This window comes from Archocentrus centrarchus, chromosome 24, assembly GCF_007364275.1.
Source record: "Archocentrus centrarchus isolate MPI-CPG fArcCen1 chromosome 24, fArcCen1, whole genome shotgun sequence".
NCBI classification, from domain to species: domain Eukaryota; kingdom Metazoa; phylum Chordata; class Actinopteri; order Cichliformes; family Cichlidae; genus Archocentrus; species Archocentrus centrarchus.
In genome coordinates, this window is record NC_044369.1 from 12,249,470 (window position 1) to 12,265,593 (window position 16,124).

General features: G+C 40.2%; 1 protein-coding gene across 1 annotated transcript in view; it reads left to right on the forward strand.

Moving 5' to 3' along the window:
* Positions 1 to 16,124, forward strand: part of lpgat1 (lysophosphatidylglycerol acyltransferase 1) — a 130,980-nt gene that overhangs the window by 23,733 nt on the left and 91,123 nt on the right. The window contains 4 exon segments of the mRNA XM_030722034.1: positions 2,300 to 2,418; positions 5,137 to 5,232; positions 12,664 to 12,823; positions 12,826 to 12,942. Coding sequence (XP_030577894.1) covers positions 2,300 to 2,418; positions 5,137 to 5,232; positions 12,664 to 12,823; positions 12,826 to 12,942 — 492 coding nt within the window.

The window sequence follows — 16,124 nt, forward strand, 5'->3', positions numbered from 1 at the left end:
TAAGCCTCAGCTCTGTAACAGGATGTAGACCTAACGTTCTGCTTATCCAAATGAAAATATTATTTCAGTCAGGGTGTTCCCATACGAACAACAATGTTGTCTGTTGACATAAAGCCCGATGATTATGTGTGTTAGAAATTGCTGTGTTTTTTGGGGGGTTTTTTTTGTTAAAAATAAAGTAACAGCTCCCCCAAAAACAACATGATTATGCTAAGATGTTTTATGCTGTAAGATAATTTAGTCCTTGTTGGGAAAATGAACACATAACAAAATAAAATCAGATTCAAAATGTCCATAAATAAGTTAGTTATATTCCTTTTCATGTTGTTAACTTCTTGTCATTTCTTTGTTGCATTTTCATACATCTTATGCCTGCATGAAACCACATATGACAGCATACAGTGTGCAAAACAAAATTTCCATGATTAAAGCAGGATTTGAAAGTCATCCTTTTATTTTTCTTGGGCTGTTTCCTCTTCTTTGCTCAGAGCAGTCTTTAGAGAAAGTGACTACCACTGTTTCCTAAAACTCACTTCCTCATTTTGAAACCACAGGCCAACAGTTTGTTTACCTTCAGGTCAGATGAATATGCATTTTCGGTGATGACTAATCCAGCACAGAGAAACACACAAAATCCCACTGTACATGATGTAATAATCCAAGGCACCTCTGGAGGTGGTCTGAGACCCATTTGGTCACATTAACAGCACAGTGTAAATGTTTATACAGCCCACTTAGTGTGAATAAACCTTCGGAACCAGGCAGAGAGGGTATGCAAATCAGACATGTGGCCCACAGTTTATCACGGTGCTGAAATATTTATGGAATTATGAACAAGAAACAACAAAGGATGCATTGTCTGTCTTTAAACCTGAAGTATAACTACTAATACTGACACCTACATCTGTTGTAGCTGTGTTGGTAGAATAAAACGCCTATCTGGCTCCCTCAAGCTTAAAGTAAGCCTGTTGGCTTAAATAAGATGTTTTTGGTTCAGCTATGTATTTATTTCTCAGCTTAATACCTTTTAAATGCTTAACAGTTTTCACTGAACGTTGATGGTCTGGAAACAAACCAGGAATTTCAGATGGATTTCAAAACATTCAGTTTTCTACTTAGTCATTCCAAACTGCAGCAACTGAATGGAAAAACTTGTGGAAGATACAGTTTGCAATTGTCTGGCTTTTTTTTTTTTTTTAAATTGCATCTTTGGCAAAGATATTTATTTGCTGTGGTTTCTATGTATTAGTTTAGACAAGTGGTGGCAGTGTGGATCAATGAACACGATATGTGTTAGACTTCAGACACAAAGGCCTAGGACTAGTTGCAGATCATTTGGCAACCACTGTTTTCTAGAGAAAACAGTGTATTTGTGTATTTCCTAACCAGTAGGTGAGCAGCTGCTTAAAGTGGCTAGTTGAAATATGCAGTGCTGCACTGAAAACTTCCTTGTGATTGCCTTGGTTGCTAGCAGATTGCCGTGGTTGCCCACAGTTTGTGTGGAGAACACCGACTTGCCTGCAAAAACTCACTATTTTCTGAGTGGTAATGAAAATGTGAAGCCTGCGACACAAAATGCAACCGTAATGTTTGCCTTCAAAGTAAAATTTGCTGCAGCGTGAGGCACAACTTTTACTTTGAAGGCAAAGTTCTCCATTTCTTTTTCAAGTTTTACTACCACTCAACTAGTTGGCAAGTGCTTGCAGACAAATCTGCATCTTCCATGCAAACTATGGGCAATTGTGACAGTCTGCTAGCAACCAAAGAAATCTCAAGGGGCATTTGGTGCAGCATCCTTTTTGTGAGCAATTTCACCTGGCGACAGACAGCAACCTTCAGCAATCACTCATCTACACTCAGCTGGGAAATGCACATTTTTCCCCAGAGGTTGGCAGAGGGTCAGAGACTGTCCCTAAGCCTGTACGACCTGGGGAAACAACAAATTAATCTTAAATAATCTAATTTACCTGGCTTTCAGCTCTTCATCCCACAGCATTTAAACATAATTTGAATAAAACTGATCACCCACTGATGGAGAGAAGGAAGAGAGAGTCTCAAGAGATCGAAATTCGAGCAACACTTGAAATAAAAGAACCTCCATTGCAAGGCAGATAAGCCCTGGCAGAAAATACATTTTTACAGTGATGTTACACTGCAGGCATACAGGAGGAGGTTTAGTGAACACCACCTAATGTAAATACAAACTTTGTTTACATAAAAGCTCTAAAGGTTTGAAGGCTATTACTTTAACAGCACGTTTGATCAAAATGCATCTGTCTTTTTTGTTTTTGCCTCATAGTAACAGAATGGGGTGATGACGTGCGGCCCATCTCTGAGGAGGAAGCGATGGTCATCGTCAACCACCAATCAACAGGAGATGTGTGCACGCTCATGATGTGCCTGCAAGACAAGGGAACGGTAAGAAAGGACGGGAATGGGTCTTCTTCCTGTGTCCCCTTTAGGAAAGTGTGTGACACTGTTAAGGATTTACTGTCAACATCTTTAAATAAGACGTTTGGACCTGCAGGCTGTTCCTGTAAGAACAAACATGACTCTGAAAACCCTCTCAGCTAAAATTGTTTATTTAGAAACATAATTCTGTCTCAGTTCATCCTTAAGCATTTCCATTAATGTGGTTATTGTTGCTTTGTGGGTCATGCCCGCTTTTGAAGACTCCACCTCTGATGAAAGCAATGACTTGGCAAAGTCATGTACAATGGGGTGAATGCAGCTTTGTAAAAGAGTGTTGTATTTATTTATTGAAATGATAATGTATGATTATGACCCATAGCAAACACAAGAGTCGAACACTTTGAACAGCCATTTTACTTATGGTATTTGGGATCTCCTACTGGGAGGTTATCAAAATGATACTAGCTAATTTCTATGTTTATACTGAGTCAGATTGTAAAAAATTGTTTTAAAACGTGAGCTCATACGAGACATTCATTATTGTACACTTTCTTTGGGACTTTTGTTTGCCTCTGTTTCTATAATGGCAGTGCAAAGTGAATCATTAAAGCTGTGTTTCCATCCGGAACGACTCGGCACAGGTTGACTTGGCTCGCCGACATGACCCGGAGAACCAAAATGCGACCATCAGTGGCAAATATGCCAAGGTCAAATAAAAAGGAATTATTCTTTAAGGCTGTTTATCAAATAGCTTCTTTCGGCTGCTCCCTTATTCACAAGGGGTCGCCACAGTGGATGGCTCCACGTATATTTGATTTGGCAGATTTTTGCGCCGGATGCCCTTCCCAGCACAAGCCCCAAGGGATTCCCGTCTCATCCTAATCTCAAACTGGGGATAATTTTGTGCGTTTGGTGGATGTGTTGGTGCGACTTTTTAGATTTCTCGAGTGGGAAATCTGACTTAAAAACTAATGCCACGCCCTTGCATCATTTTTCAATATGTTAATAAATTAACCAGATAACAGGACATTAACCCGTTTCCCTTTTTTGCCATAATTTTCTTTGTAAATGCTTTGATCCTTTGCTCATACCGAGGCTGCTGACTCGTGGTCAAGCTGATGGATAAGTTTAATTTTAACTACTTTCCTATGTTAGTGTCTTTAAAATGTGCATGTTCAGCTGGGTGAGGGTGATATAAATATCTGATTAGGTTTGTTGTTGTGAATGTTTTTGTGGTAGTCCCCTTGCAGTTTACTTTGGCAAACGTTGTGTTTTCACTTACAGTGAGGAGCTTGTTAGTGTGTGGCTGTGAGTGTCCATCCGACTATTTGCCAGTGCTGCTGTACACATGTAAAGGCACGTGTGAAATGGGCCAGTTTGTAACTGGACATCATGAGGCTAACTGGCTGGTCACCGGTCAGGACCGAGGTTGCTGGAAATAGGCTGATTCTGGTCCCTGGCCTGTCAATCAGTCCGTCTCTAGTTAAAGATGAATATTCCAAGTGGCAACTTGGGATTTCCCACGTTAAATAGAACACAGCATTAAACTAGGTATGTGCACTTATAGTTAAGTGTTGGTGCTCTTTCTAGTTGGAAATTTTACATGCCAGATGAAAAATAAGTATATAACAGCTGCATGAACCACTGAAGTTCTGCTGTTCTTTGATGTAGAAAATGAGCCGTTGTATACAATTCAGCTGTGTTAACAGTAAACTGGTATATAACCAGTCAAATGGCGCAATGTGTTGCCACATTCAGCACAGGCATGTGGGCACTGCTAAAGTTAACAATTATCAACAAACTAATCTAATGTCGTATCCATGCAACATCATGCACGGTGCAAAGTGCCACACATTTCAGCGACATTTGAAGCACGATTTGATAAGCAAGAACGTAATTTGAGGACAATGTTTAACCTTTAGTGTGCTCAGTTTTGTTTTTTGTTTTGTTTTTTTTTTTGTCTTTTAGACAAGCTTTTTTTTTTTTTCTTGACTTGTAGCTCAATTTAAGGAAAAGTTCCCTTTGAATTCTTAGTAGTGATGTTTAGTGAATTCCAGGGTTAAATGTTTTTATAACTACCTGCTGTTGTTCTCAGTTAATGCTTTTGCCCATTTCATGCTTTGACTTTTAATAGCGCCAAGGGGAAGGTGTTTATTAGTTGTTTGAGAAGGAGCAATAGTGATGGGAGTGTGCAGAGTCAGATGCTGGCTGCCTTGCATTCTTTCACACTGATCACTATAAACAGATTAGGAAGTTAAATATCAATGCATATCTATTTCTCCATTTTTAATAGTGTTAATTTTAGTGAACATATGTTTAATTAAAGACATGTCCTGCGTTCTTATCGGACTCATGTAGTTGTCTAGCACCATGAAATAAATGCAGATTAGGGGGCTGTTGTGCTGCTGCTGTTGTTGTTTTTGTTTATGTTGTGGGTTTTGTTTTTTTTTTGGTTTGTTATGGCTGAGGGCTGGCATTGGATCGGGTCTGCCGAGCTGCACTGCACAAACATGATGACATGATCCGCCTCAACAACTGCATCCCTGGCCCACTTTATCGTCTTAGCATTGTAAAGACAGTAAGCCAAAGCCACGTGGGTGCAGGTCATGAGAATGGAAATGCTCATAGGGGCAGCATCAGTTTGTGCTACTGACATGCAACTGTGTTTATTATTCTTTGTTTTGCATAAATGATCATTGAATGGTTTTTTTGTTGTTGTTTTAGGTGGTACGGAAAATGATGTGGCTGATGGACCATGTGTTCAAATACACCAATTTTGGCCTAGTGTCCCTGATCCATGGAGACTTCTTCATTAGACAGGTAAGTGGCCCAAAGTCCAGAGGTCTTAGTATCTTTGTTTTTGACTTTCTTTAATGCATTTTTTTATTTGTTTCTTTTTTCTTGGTTGTCAGCATTAACACAGTCTGCTTCACATTCTTAGCCCAATTTTTTTAATTGGCATATTATCCTCAAAGCCTGCAGAAATGCTTTTTGCTGGAGGATAAAAGTCTATTTTCCCTGACTTGTCAACACCTTGTTTTTTTCCCCTAAAGTTCTGAGCTTTAAGTCACAACCCATCTCATTCAACCACAGCTACTAGAAGCCTGTTATTTCTGCGCCCTCCATAAGTGAAGCTGCTATCCATCTGTTTGTTCCAGCTGGACAGCAGATATGTGAGCAGGCCTTCCTGCAGCCATGGTGACCCGAGAAGGGGAAAATGTCAGTGGATAGTGGTGTGGGGGAGGCCTGCTGAGACCCTCTGGGTCAGACTGAAATCCTTTGTTGTGGGGGCAGCTCAAGCAGAGCTCTGACAGGACATCCTACAGGGCTCTGACTGGCCAGGGAATTCCTGGAATATCATGCAAGTTTGAGAGGTTAATTTTAGGCAACACTGACTTGTGCTAGATTCATTAGTGTTTCACAAAAATGGATCCACTAAAACAAAGCCAATGTAATATCTCATATGGCTAATATAGCAGTATAGTGCAAAAAAGTCTTATGATTTCAATAGTTTACCTACAAAATCCAGAAAAAAATAAATGGGGCAAAAAAGATTAACACACTGTTTTTTGGCGTTAATGCACAAGACATTTGCAGAGAAATATTAAGGCCTGTAACACTGCAGGGCTTCTATCAGTGTCTGATGTGTCAAGCCATTTTTTTAAAATCCCATTTTATATCCCAAACATACAATAATACCTCTTTAACAAGATGAATCTCAGGAAAACCCATTAAGCAGAATCCCTTTTTCAGGACAGTCATATCTAATGCATCTCAGGTAAACAGAAAGATGAAGAGCGGATTTACATTATTGGCCAAGATACTAAGATGATGATCCAGGAGGATGTTAAGCCATTTCCACTGAGTGTATATAAAAGACAGACATACACACTGTGTCATCATTCATTGGTGGTGGTGGCAGCTAATCAGTAATGACTAATAAAATACTAGAATTAAAAAAAAAATAATAAGGAAATACTTCTTGGATGATCTTTACCAAACAGTAGCTATATTATTTGTCAAGGTTTAATAAAATTAAATGGGTAAATTAAAAAAAAATAACCGCCTGTACAGTTGTTATGAATGAGGAAATTGGCTATGGAGACAAAAATCAGGCTTTTAAAATGCAAATTTCAAGTCAGGTGTTTCAACGCGGGAGTAGTTGGAGATTGGCTTGCTTTTGAAGGAACTGCAGTTCCTGACGTGTTTATATTAGTGCCACAATTTCCAAGTTTTTACCAACAAATGGGACATGAGCCTCTTGACCTCACAACCATGAACACCATGAGAGAGGACCGGCTACACGAACTCACAAGAGACAAACATCAAGCACACGCACTCACGTTTAAGAGAGTCAAGCAGTCGCAAAGAAGGCACAAGAATACAACATAGCTGCAACAGCCTGATGAACTGTTGCAGCTATGGTAACATCAATGTTACCTAGATATAGTGAGTCATGACACATTAAGTACTGACCTGAAATTACATTATTTTGTGACTAGAAATAAACTTTTTTTTAAAGCATGTTTTAAAGACAAAACAGATTTTTCGTTATAGGCATTCAGTCATGAAGTGGAAAATTATATGTTCATATTAATCACTCAGACTACTTTGGCCCTGTGTGCCAGAATGCACAGGATTTGAATAAACATTTATCACTGGTTTAAACAAACATTTGTTGCCTTGGATGTTAGAGATCAGCAGATGTTTATGTCCACTGACTTTTTCTCAGTGAAGTGAAACAGGACTCGCTGGAGCCAGCTCCAGCAAAGTCTTGGAGGTCATGACTTAATATTAAATGAAAGCACTGCCGAGGAGTCTGTGTTGATCAACATTTGTTTTGTTGAATGAAAAAGCTTCCACACTCATCACGCTTATCATCCTGTTGCTGCACTTCTGAGCTGAGCAGAAACACCGCAGCAAGAGGGAATTAAATTTTTTTAGGTCATGAAATGCTTTGCCGCGGAATTTCACATCATGCGCCGTGCCAAGGGTGAAGCACCCTGAACCCGCTAACAGCCAGACAGGCTGTGGTGGGAAGTCTTATTTCTGCCGCCCTCGTCTCTCTGCGGTCCCCTCTGGCATTCCTGCGCATGCCTTCTTGACATCCTTCCTCAGAATGCTTCACACAGCCACACAGCAGACCAAGCAGCTGTCCTGGCCACCCTGAGCATCTGCTGTCCACTCAGGCTGCCAGACGTGTCTCAGACATTGTTATGCAAAACACAATGCACCGTTCTTTAATGGCAAAAACTCAGTTATAAGGACACCTCAAAATGACAGTTCTTGTTTTTAATTTAATGATGTAGATTCACAGAATACATGAAAAAAACTGCACAATGCTCTTGATGTGTGTTTCCTACATACAGGAAAAGAGGTTTAACCAGACCCAAAATCTCCCATCCCTTTCCAATGCTTTAATGATTTTTTTTTTTTAATTTTGTCTTTCTTTTTTTTTCTCAAATGGTCAGAAGTACCGTATTTTTCGGACTATAAGGCGCTCCGGAGTATAAGTCGCACCAGCTAAAAAATGCATAATAAAGAAGAAAAAAACATATACAAGTCGCAGTGGACTATAAGTCGCATTTTTGGGGGAAATGTATTTGATAAAATCTGAGACCAAGAACGACATTTCATCTTGAAAGGCAATTTAAAATAATAATGGATTAAAGAATAGGCCGAACAGGGTTACGCCTACAGGATGTCAATGTAACACATTCAGCTACATGAGGTGTTGTGCGAAATTCTGTTCCCCTGTGAAAATCTGTTCCCCCTGTTTCGGGAGAGTGAACTGCAGTCAGAGAGGCGTATCCGACAGTCTTCACGGCGCTTCTGATCAATTTCTCGGTAAAAGTCTTTTACAGTGTTTATTCCTCTCATCAAGAACAACAACTCCTGTGAATATGAAAACATTGCTCTTTATTTGCCAAAGTTACACGGGGGAACCAAATATTTCAGCCATCCAAAATATTGTTCCCCCTTCATGACATGGGAACAAATTAATTTACGAGCAAGTCTTTTACAGCGTCATTTTACCGAGAAATCGATCAGAAGCGCCGTGAAGACAGTCGCATCCGCCTCTCTGGCTGCAGTTCACGCTCCCGAAACAGGGGGAACAGATTTTCACGGGGGAACAGAATTTCGCACAACACCGGTTCACGAAGATGTCAAGTGGCTGGAGTATTTTGGGTAATGTGTTAATAATTTCACATATAAGTCGCTCCGGAGTATAAGTTGCACCCCCCACCAGACTATGAAAAAAAGTGCGATTTATAGTCCGGAAAATACGGTAACAGGAAAATTGTGCAAATTTCTGTCAATTAACAAATTATCTTTACTGTATATAGCAGTGATCCTCACCATATTGACTGATCAAAGTCAAGGGGAGAGCCACAATATCACCCCAAGTCACTCAAATAAACTTTCTCTGCTCATCTTGTGAGCACCCTACGTTTTTACTCGAAACACCCATCACTGATGTGGTTGTCCCCTCTCCAACATCGTCATGTGGATTTTGTTTTCTTCTTCAAATTCCTGTGACCTATTCCAGAAAGCAGATTTTGCTAATAACTCTGAGTTTGTTAACCCTAAAATGAGGGAATCTCGGGTTTTCAGTTCCAGAAAGAGCCAACTGCAACTCTGAGTCAGTTACCATGGTAACAGACTCTGTGACCCTAACCTGGCAGGTTTTATCCAACAAACTCGGAGTATCTCTCTGACTCCGCCTCTCCTGCTGCACCTGAACCACCTGTCTGACACTCCCATTCATTTCCTCCTTCATAAAGTTGATGCAAAGCAGTCAGAGGAGCGAATTCATCTGCAGACATTTATGTTTCTACAAACACTGAAATCCCAGTTAGACGTTAGTTCATTATTTTGTACGTAACATGAAGCTTTTACAGTCATTCACTCGTCAACAGGCTGTAAGGACGGAGACAGCGATGATGTCATGGATTTATAATGAGCGCAGCTGTCAGACTGTCAGTCAGTTCCTCTGAAACATTTACTGTAGTTACTGCAGCGTCACTGTTACATCACACTGATCTGGATGAAGCTGCTGACACAGAACACACTGTGGATGGAAAAATGTCCGGATCCTGGAGATGATGTGAATGAGTGAAGATGAGGCTGAAATATTTGAAGACTTGAAAACTGAACTTAATTGATTTAAAGTGACTTAAATGATGTCATTTTGAAGGTCACGTTGTCTGAAATTCAGAGTGTGAATTTCCACATATTTTCCACTGAAAATCACCAAAATCGCTGATCATAGGCTCTATAACGCATCCGCAAAACGTTGTGTCCGAGTCGACCCGCGCAGGAAGAGGATCCAAATGGATCAGGATCACAGATTCAGACGCGATCAGGTCCAGATCCAGTTCAGGCTCCAGTTATTTTGCAGCTCATCCAGTCTGGATCTGTTCATAATGGCTTCATCTTCCCGACACGATCTGCATTCTTTAATTAAAATGCCTCATCCTCTCAAAATGTACTGAAATATTTAAAATGTATAAAGCTGAGACATTTGTCATAGCATGTTTGCCAGCTGTTCTGGAACGGGAAACTCACAGTTGCCGATCTCAGAGTTGATCAACTCAGAGTAGGTTTAGAAACTCAGTTTGTTGAACATGCTTTCTGGAATAGGCCCCTGATCTTCACTATTTCTCACGTCTGTTTTTTGTCTGTGTTTGATTATAGATTGCTCCATTTTGCGCAGTGACTATATTGCGCTAGCTAGCTTGTAGAATCACCGCTGCCATGTAGTGCTCTGCTGTCCCGGTGTGGCTGCGGCGGCGTGCTGTTGGAAACAGTGTCCATGTTGCCAGTTTCCACAGTATCCCCCATTTGAACCAACTTTAATTGAGGCCAAATGAGAAATAGAATGCAAGTGCATGGAATGTAGAGTGCATTACATCTTTCTGTAGCGTGCTTTAAAAATGTATTGGTTCTGCAATATTGTTGTAACCGGTCACGAGAGCCACCAATAAAGCATGGCGAGCCGCGCAATGAGTATCCCTGGTATATAGTGATCATAGTCTCATGCACATACATTTGTAAATGATAAATATATATATATATATATATATATATATATATATATATATATATGTATATATATATATATATGTGTGTGTTAGGTACTTGTGAAACTGGACAGTTAGTGATTTATTACATTGTTTGCTTATCAAATTAAGCACCTTTTTTGTTGTTCTGACTACAGTGATTAGTCCTTCGACCATAAGCCTTATGCCAGTACACTGATAAGCTATTAAAAGGAATGCAGTCTAGTCCAATAACTCTTTGGTCGAGCCAGTTTTAAGTCTTTTAAGGGAGGTGTCATTCTCTGCTTTTGTTGAAATCGAACTTTATGGTCATTTTGAATGCTGCAGTTTCTGCTGTTGTTGAAGGGCATTGCTTTCACTGTCTGTTTCTTCCTCTGAGTGGACAAACATTTGTTAAACAGCAAAACAACCTCCAGTCTCCTAAGTGAAATAAACTTTTACCATTTACCTTTAACCTTCATAGTAGGTTTTATTGCAGTACTGTTGTTTTAGTTTATCTCAGTGGACTTGACAAACTGGCGAGTGAGTAAATAACTGACTAAAACATGTGGGAGTGAAACAAAGCTGAGCAGGGAGTTCTCTTAGAGACAGGTGGCCTAACGTTAAGAGTTTCATTTATGAATTCAGCAGCTTGAAGACTGAATCACATCAAATCCCAACTCTAAATTCAACATTATTGGTTGAAAATTGTGCAATATTTGAGAAGATTCTTAAAACCTCAGCAAATTCTTCTGAACTTTTGAAATTTTTTGTTTGATTTGAACAGTTGAAGATTTGATCAAATTGAATTTTTGTTACACCAATTTTTTTTTCTTTTAATTGAACATTTTTACCATTTTTATAGGCAATTTTTGAAGAAAAAACAGCTCAAAAAAAGGTTAAAATCTAAATGAAAATAACTAGTAACTGACGTTATGGGAAAATGACAAATTTGTAAAATCATTGTCTGAACCACAAAAGCAAAGTATTGGGATAATAAATATATATTTTTAGTTTGTTCACCTGTACAGAACTAGAAGAATGTAGTTTACACCCAAAGACAAGACAAAAGCATTTTAGCCACCACCATGCTGGTTTTTTGGAGCTAGATGTGACCATGTTTGGGCAAGAGGGTAGACTGCCAATTCATCAATTAAATGTTAACAAGCTAGCAAGCTTTGTTAGTAAACTGCTTCCATAAACTGTATAGGTACAATGCATAGGTGCATATATGCATTGTCCTGAACTACAGATTGGTTCCAGTAGCAGACCAGCACCTTGCTCTGTGTGTGTGTGTGTGTGTGTGTGTGTGTGTGTGTGTGTGTGTGTGTGTGTGTGTGTGTGTGTGTGTGTGTGTGTGTGTGTGTGTGTGTGTGTGAGAGGTGCGTGTGCGTGTGTGTGGTGTGTGTGAGAGGTGCGTGTGCGTGTGCGTGCGTGCGAATGAAAAACATGGTTAAGTGTTTTGTAGAAAAGCTGCTATATAATTGCAGATCATTCACTCTGCCCACTGCACCATGACTCTAAAAGCAACATCACTGAGTACACACACTTCCTTTTCATGTGGCTCTTGTAGCCACAGTAACAACACATCAGTGGTCTCAAGGTCATGTTTAAGTTTATGGTGTGTGGAGTCTCTGAATGCCTTTCTATCTCTGCAAATTTGTAGCTGCCACTAAGAATAAATCTTGAAATGTCCTCTTTTGGCAAAATACTCATGTCATTTCAGCTGTAGCTGTTGTGGTGAAGCAGTTGTAGTAGAACAGCTGCATAAATAAACACACATGGTCACAGAGAACAACTTGCTATCCTAATGCATTTAAAATGAACTTTGACCAGGCCTAACATAAAAATCAATCCCTCTCCTCCTCATCCTGTCCCTGCTAATGCTCTTAATGTCTCAAGTCCATCATGTTTGCATCCATTTCAGTGGTGCCGTTAATGCGCCTTGGGGTCTTATTGCACCTGACTTGTGATTTGTGTGTGCGCTTGAATTCATTTGCTTAGGTGGTTCTGCGCTGAGAAAAAAGGCTTTCTTTCAAGTTAATTAACTTGGTTTGTAGCCCCAAATGTTTGTATCCGCAAGGCAACTGGTGGAGATAATTGCACTTACTTTAAATGCTTTCAGCCCATTTTAAATAGAATTTTTAGAATAAAAATTGCCCTGAAAGTTTTGGTTTAAAAAGATTTGTATCTTCTGTGTTTTTTTCAGGGTAAAGCTCACCGAGACAAGCAGCTGGTTTACCTAAAAGAGCACCTAGACAAATACTACCATAGCCGTGACAGAAAGTGGATAGTGCTGTTTCCTGAGGGCGGCTTTCTTCGCAAGAGGCGGGAAACCAGCCAGTTGTTTGCCAAGAAGCACTCGCTCCCCACCTGACCCACGTCACGTTGCCTCGTCTTGGGGCCAGCCACGTCATACTGAAAACCCTGTCGGCCCAGCAAGAGAACGGCAGCGTGGGCGGCGAAACTGGTACCCTGAACATGACGGGTAACTAAAACTTTAAAACCTTTGCTTTAAAGTGAAACAAATTGATTTAAGAGCTGTTTGTTTAAACTGGTTTACTTGGCACAAATGAAAGCTGAAGGTGTTCTTCAGCCTTTCTGGGATTTAGTCTCACTAAATTTTCTTGGTCTTAAAAAGTAGAGTCTGGTTGTTTCTCGTTTTTTTCTTAGTCTCTGTGAACTCTGTGTACTGTAGTTCTTGACAAAATGTTTTTTGTTGATAGAAGAGCCGAGACAAAGCGTGCCTCAAACATGAAACATTAAATCATCACCTCTGTGTGTCTCTGTCCTCTGGGAGTCCTGTTTTTAAATGAAAGGTGACTGGTGGTAAAGGCTGCCAGCAGAGGAAAGGGCTGACATGCACAGAGGTGCCAGAAATTGCATCAGTGTTCCTGAAAACCCCAGTGGTGATTTGCAGGAGAGTAATTTTTCTGTCTAGAGACCAGCCCTAAATACATCCACTGAAGAGGACGATAATACAGCAATTAACAAACTTTGAGGGTGAAAATTGATTTTTGTAACTTTGTTAAAATTTATAACAAATTTTATTTGTTTAATGTAACACCCCCCCCCCCCCACCCCCCCCACCCCACCCCCCCAGTGGCTCCCATGGGCCAGTAGATCAGAGTTTTAATAGCCCACAAAAATAATAAGCTAATCTTAACTACTTTATATACTGCTGGGTAGCTTGAATGGTAATATTAGAGCATAGATTAAGAGTGTAGTGGTTAACACATTCACCTGACATGCCAAAGATCCCCAAGCTTGAGACTCTGGGACACACATTCCTGAAGAGTTGTTTGTTTTTGTTGTTTGTTTTTTTTAAATCTGATAAATATGCAGATCCATCTACTGTGGTCACCACATGTGAATAACGGAGCAGTCGCAGTAATTTATTAGTACTTTTATATTAAAAATAAGTCCTGTGAGCCCCTTTTAACCCATGCTAGCTGCAGGTGTCACTGCAACATAGAGATGGGACGGCTGCTGTGGGCCTGCAGCAAAGTTTACAAGAAGTCTGGCGGATTTGAAGGCCGTGGCAAACTACACCATCAGGTTGTCTGCATAAACACTGTCAGTGGTTTTAGTTTGGTTTTTGGATACCTTGCGTTGTCGTTGTGTAAAACAAATCAACGGTGGACTGAGAGCAGCTGAGAAGATCGCTTTTCTTCACATTTAAGCTTTTTGAACCGGTGAATCGGATAAGCAGAAGATGGGTAGATGGGTGGGTGGGTTTGATAATGGACTCTTGTTGGCCTTTTACTTGCAAATTTTTGATAAACAATTAACAAGCACTCTAGAAAATAATTTGGGTACCTTGTTTCAGCCTCTTTGGTGCTCACTGTGTGTCAGAGCGGAGAGGCTGCAGCTCCACCATAAATTACACCTCTGATCATCTTTACTGTTGTAATGTTATTTATTTATTCTGTTGAGTAATTTCTAACTTAAAGTCACAAATGTGAGTGACACGTATGTGCTGTCGAGTCATGACACTAAAGTTACAGCCGGTTACTTTCAGCCTTAAATGTTTCCTTTAACGTGTTATTGCTGATTTCCTTCAGCCAGTTTGCTTCACCGGTGAACTCTTAGCTGTGAAGTAGTGAAAATACAATTACTTGAACTGGCCAATCAGCTTGCATGATGTTTTTTAAATGGTCCTGAGACATTTGATTATGTCAAAATTTGCAAATGTAAAATAAAATTTCTCACTCGCCTACCTTTGTATCCCTGTTGTCCCTATTAATGTATCCAGATCACAAAATGATTGTGTTCCCATTAGTAAGTGAGTAAGCCAAGAAACAGTAGGCCATCCTTTCTGAACGTGCCTGTACCTACATGACTGAAATGGTTTAGAAACTACTGTGAACTTACATCAGTGAAAATACACAATTGCGTCACATTTCCTGTTGGCTGCTGATTGGCTTATGACCGGGACATTGGGGATGCATGAAATTGATGTGATTTCTTTTTCTTTACCTAAATTATGAAACTAAGTCTTTCCCATGCTCCCTGAATTAGAGCCCTATTTCAGGAGGAATGCTAGCACCGCCTTAAATCCGGTCTGTGAACTAATGTTGGAATGCACGTTTTGTTTTTTTACTCAGCAAATTTATCCAGGTAACTCAGTAATCTGCTCCTTGGAGCAGTCCTCAGCAAAAAAGAAGCATTAAAACAGCGATAAATGTAAAGCTTCAATGAGTTCCCCAATGCCTGCGCATGCTGCACTCTCTGTCGACCCAGTGGACTCTCTTGGCTTTCATTCAGAATCCATTTAAGGGCGTTTGGTGTTAATAGAAAATTGGAGGGACTTTGAGCCAGCATTATTGAGAATGTGGCCCAGGCTTTAGCCTTCCTCAAGTTTGCTAGTGCAGCCCTGTGTCCGACAGCCTCAGCACTAACAGCAAGATGCTGTCTGATTACGCCTCTGCAGGATAGACTGTCAAACTGAAGAGGTATCTCTTAATTGTCTACTGTAAAAATTAAATGAGTAGTGCAGCTTTTTTTTTTCCCAGATATTTTTGTGTTTTATAACTCCTGGCAAAGGCAGATTTTTAAAAAATTAAGCATTTTAGACACATCAGTCTTATTTATGTGTAATTGCACATTATATTTGATCTTGCTATTGTGTACGCTACTTCCAGTTTATATCCCGATTCTTGTTATTGCTTTATGTCCTTTCCTCTGTTCCAGCAGCTCAGGAGGAGAGAATGCTGGTTGTTGCAGTAGGGTTTGTCCTTCCACTTAAATCTAGCTAATGGCATTAAAACCATAGGGCAAGAAAACACACATACCCAGAGGAATGCTATGTCCCTCACTACCTTGTGGTGTGTGTGTGTGTGTGAGAGAGTGTGAGAGAGAGAGAGAGGCTGTCTGATCAAAGACATAGCTCTGTCTCCCTGTGACCCTCACTGATGCTCTGCAGAGGTGCCCAGAGCTCGCTGACTCACTCAAAGACAAGCGGGCCACTTGGAGAAAATGGATTGATGTACCCACCAATGTCACCCAGGCTAAATACACTGCTTAGTCCAAACAAAGAAAAAAAATCAGTACAGCTCTGTGAAAAGGTGTGTCGCAAAGCCTGATGACTTTTTGTGTCATAAAACCGTTTACAGTTGGCAGGCAAGCAAAGTTCAGTGCTGAGTAATTTAGGGTGGGCTGGGAGCTCCT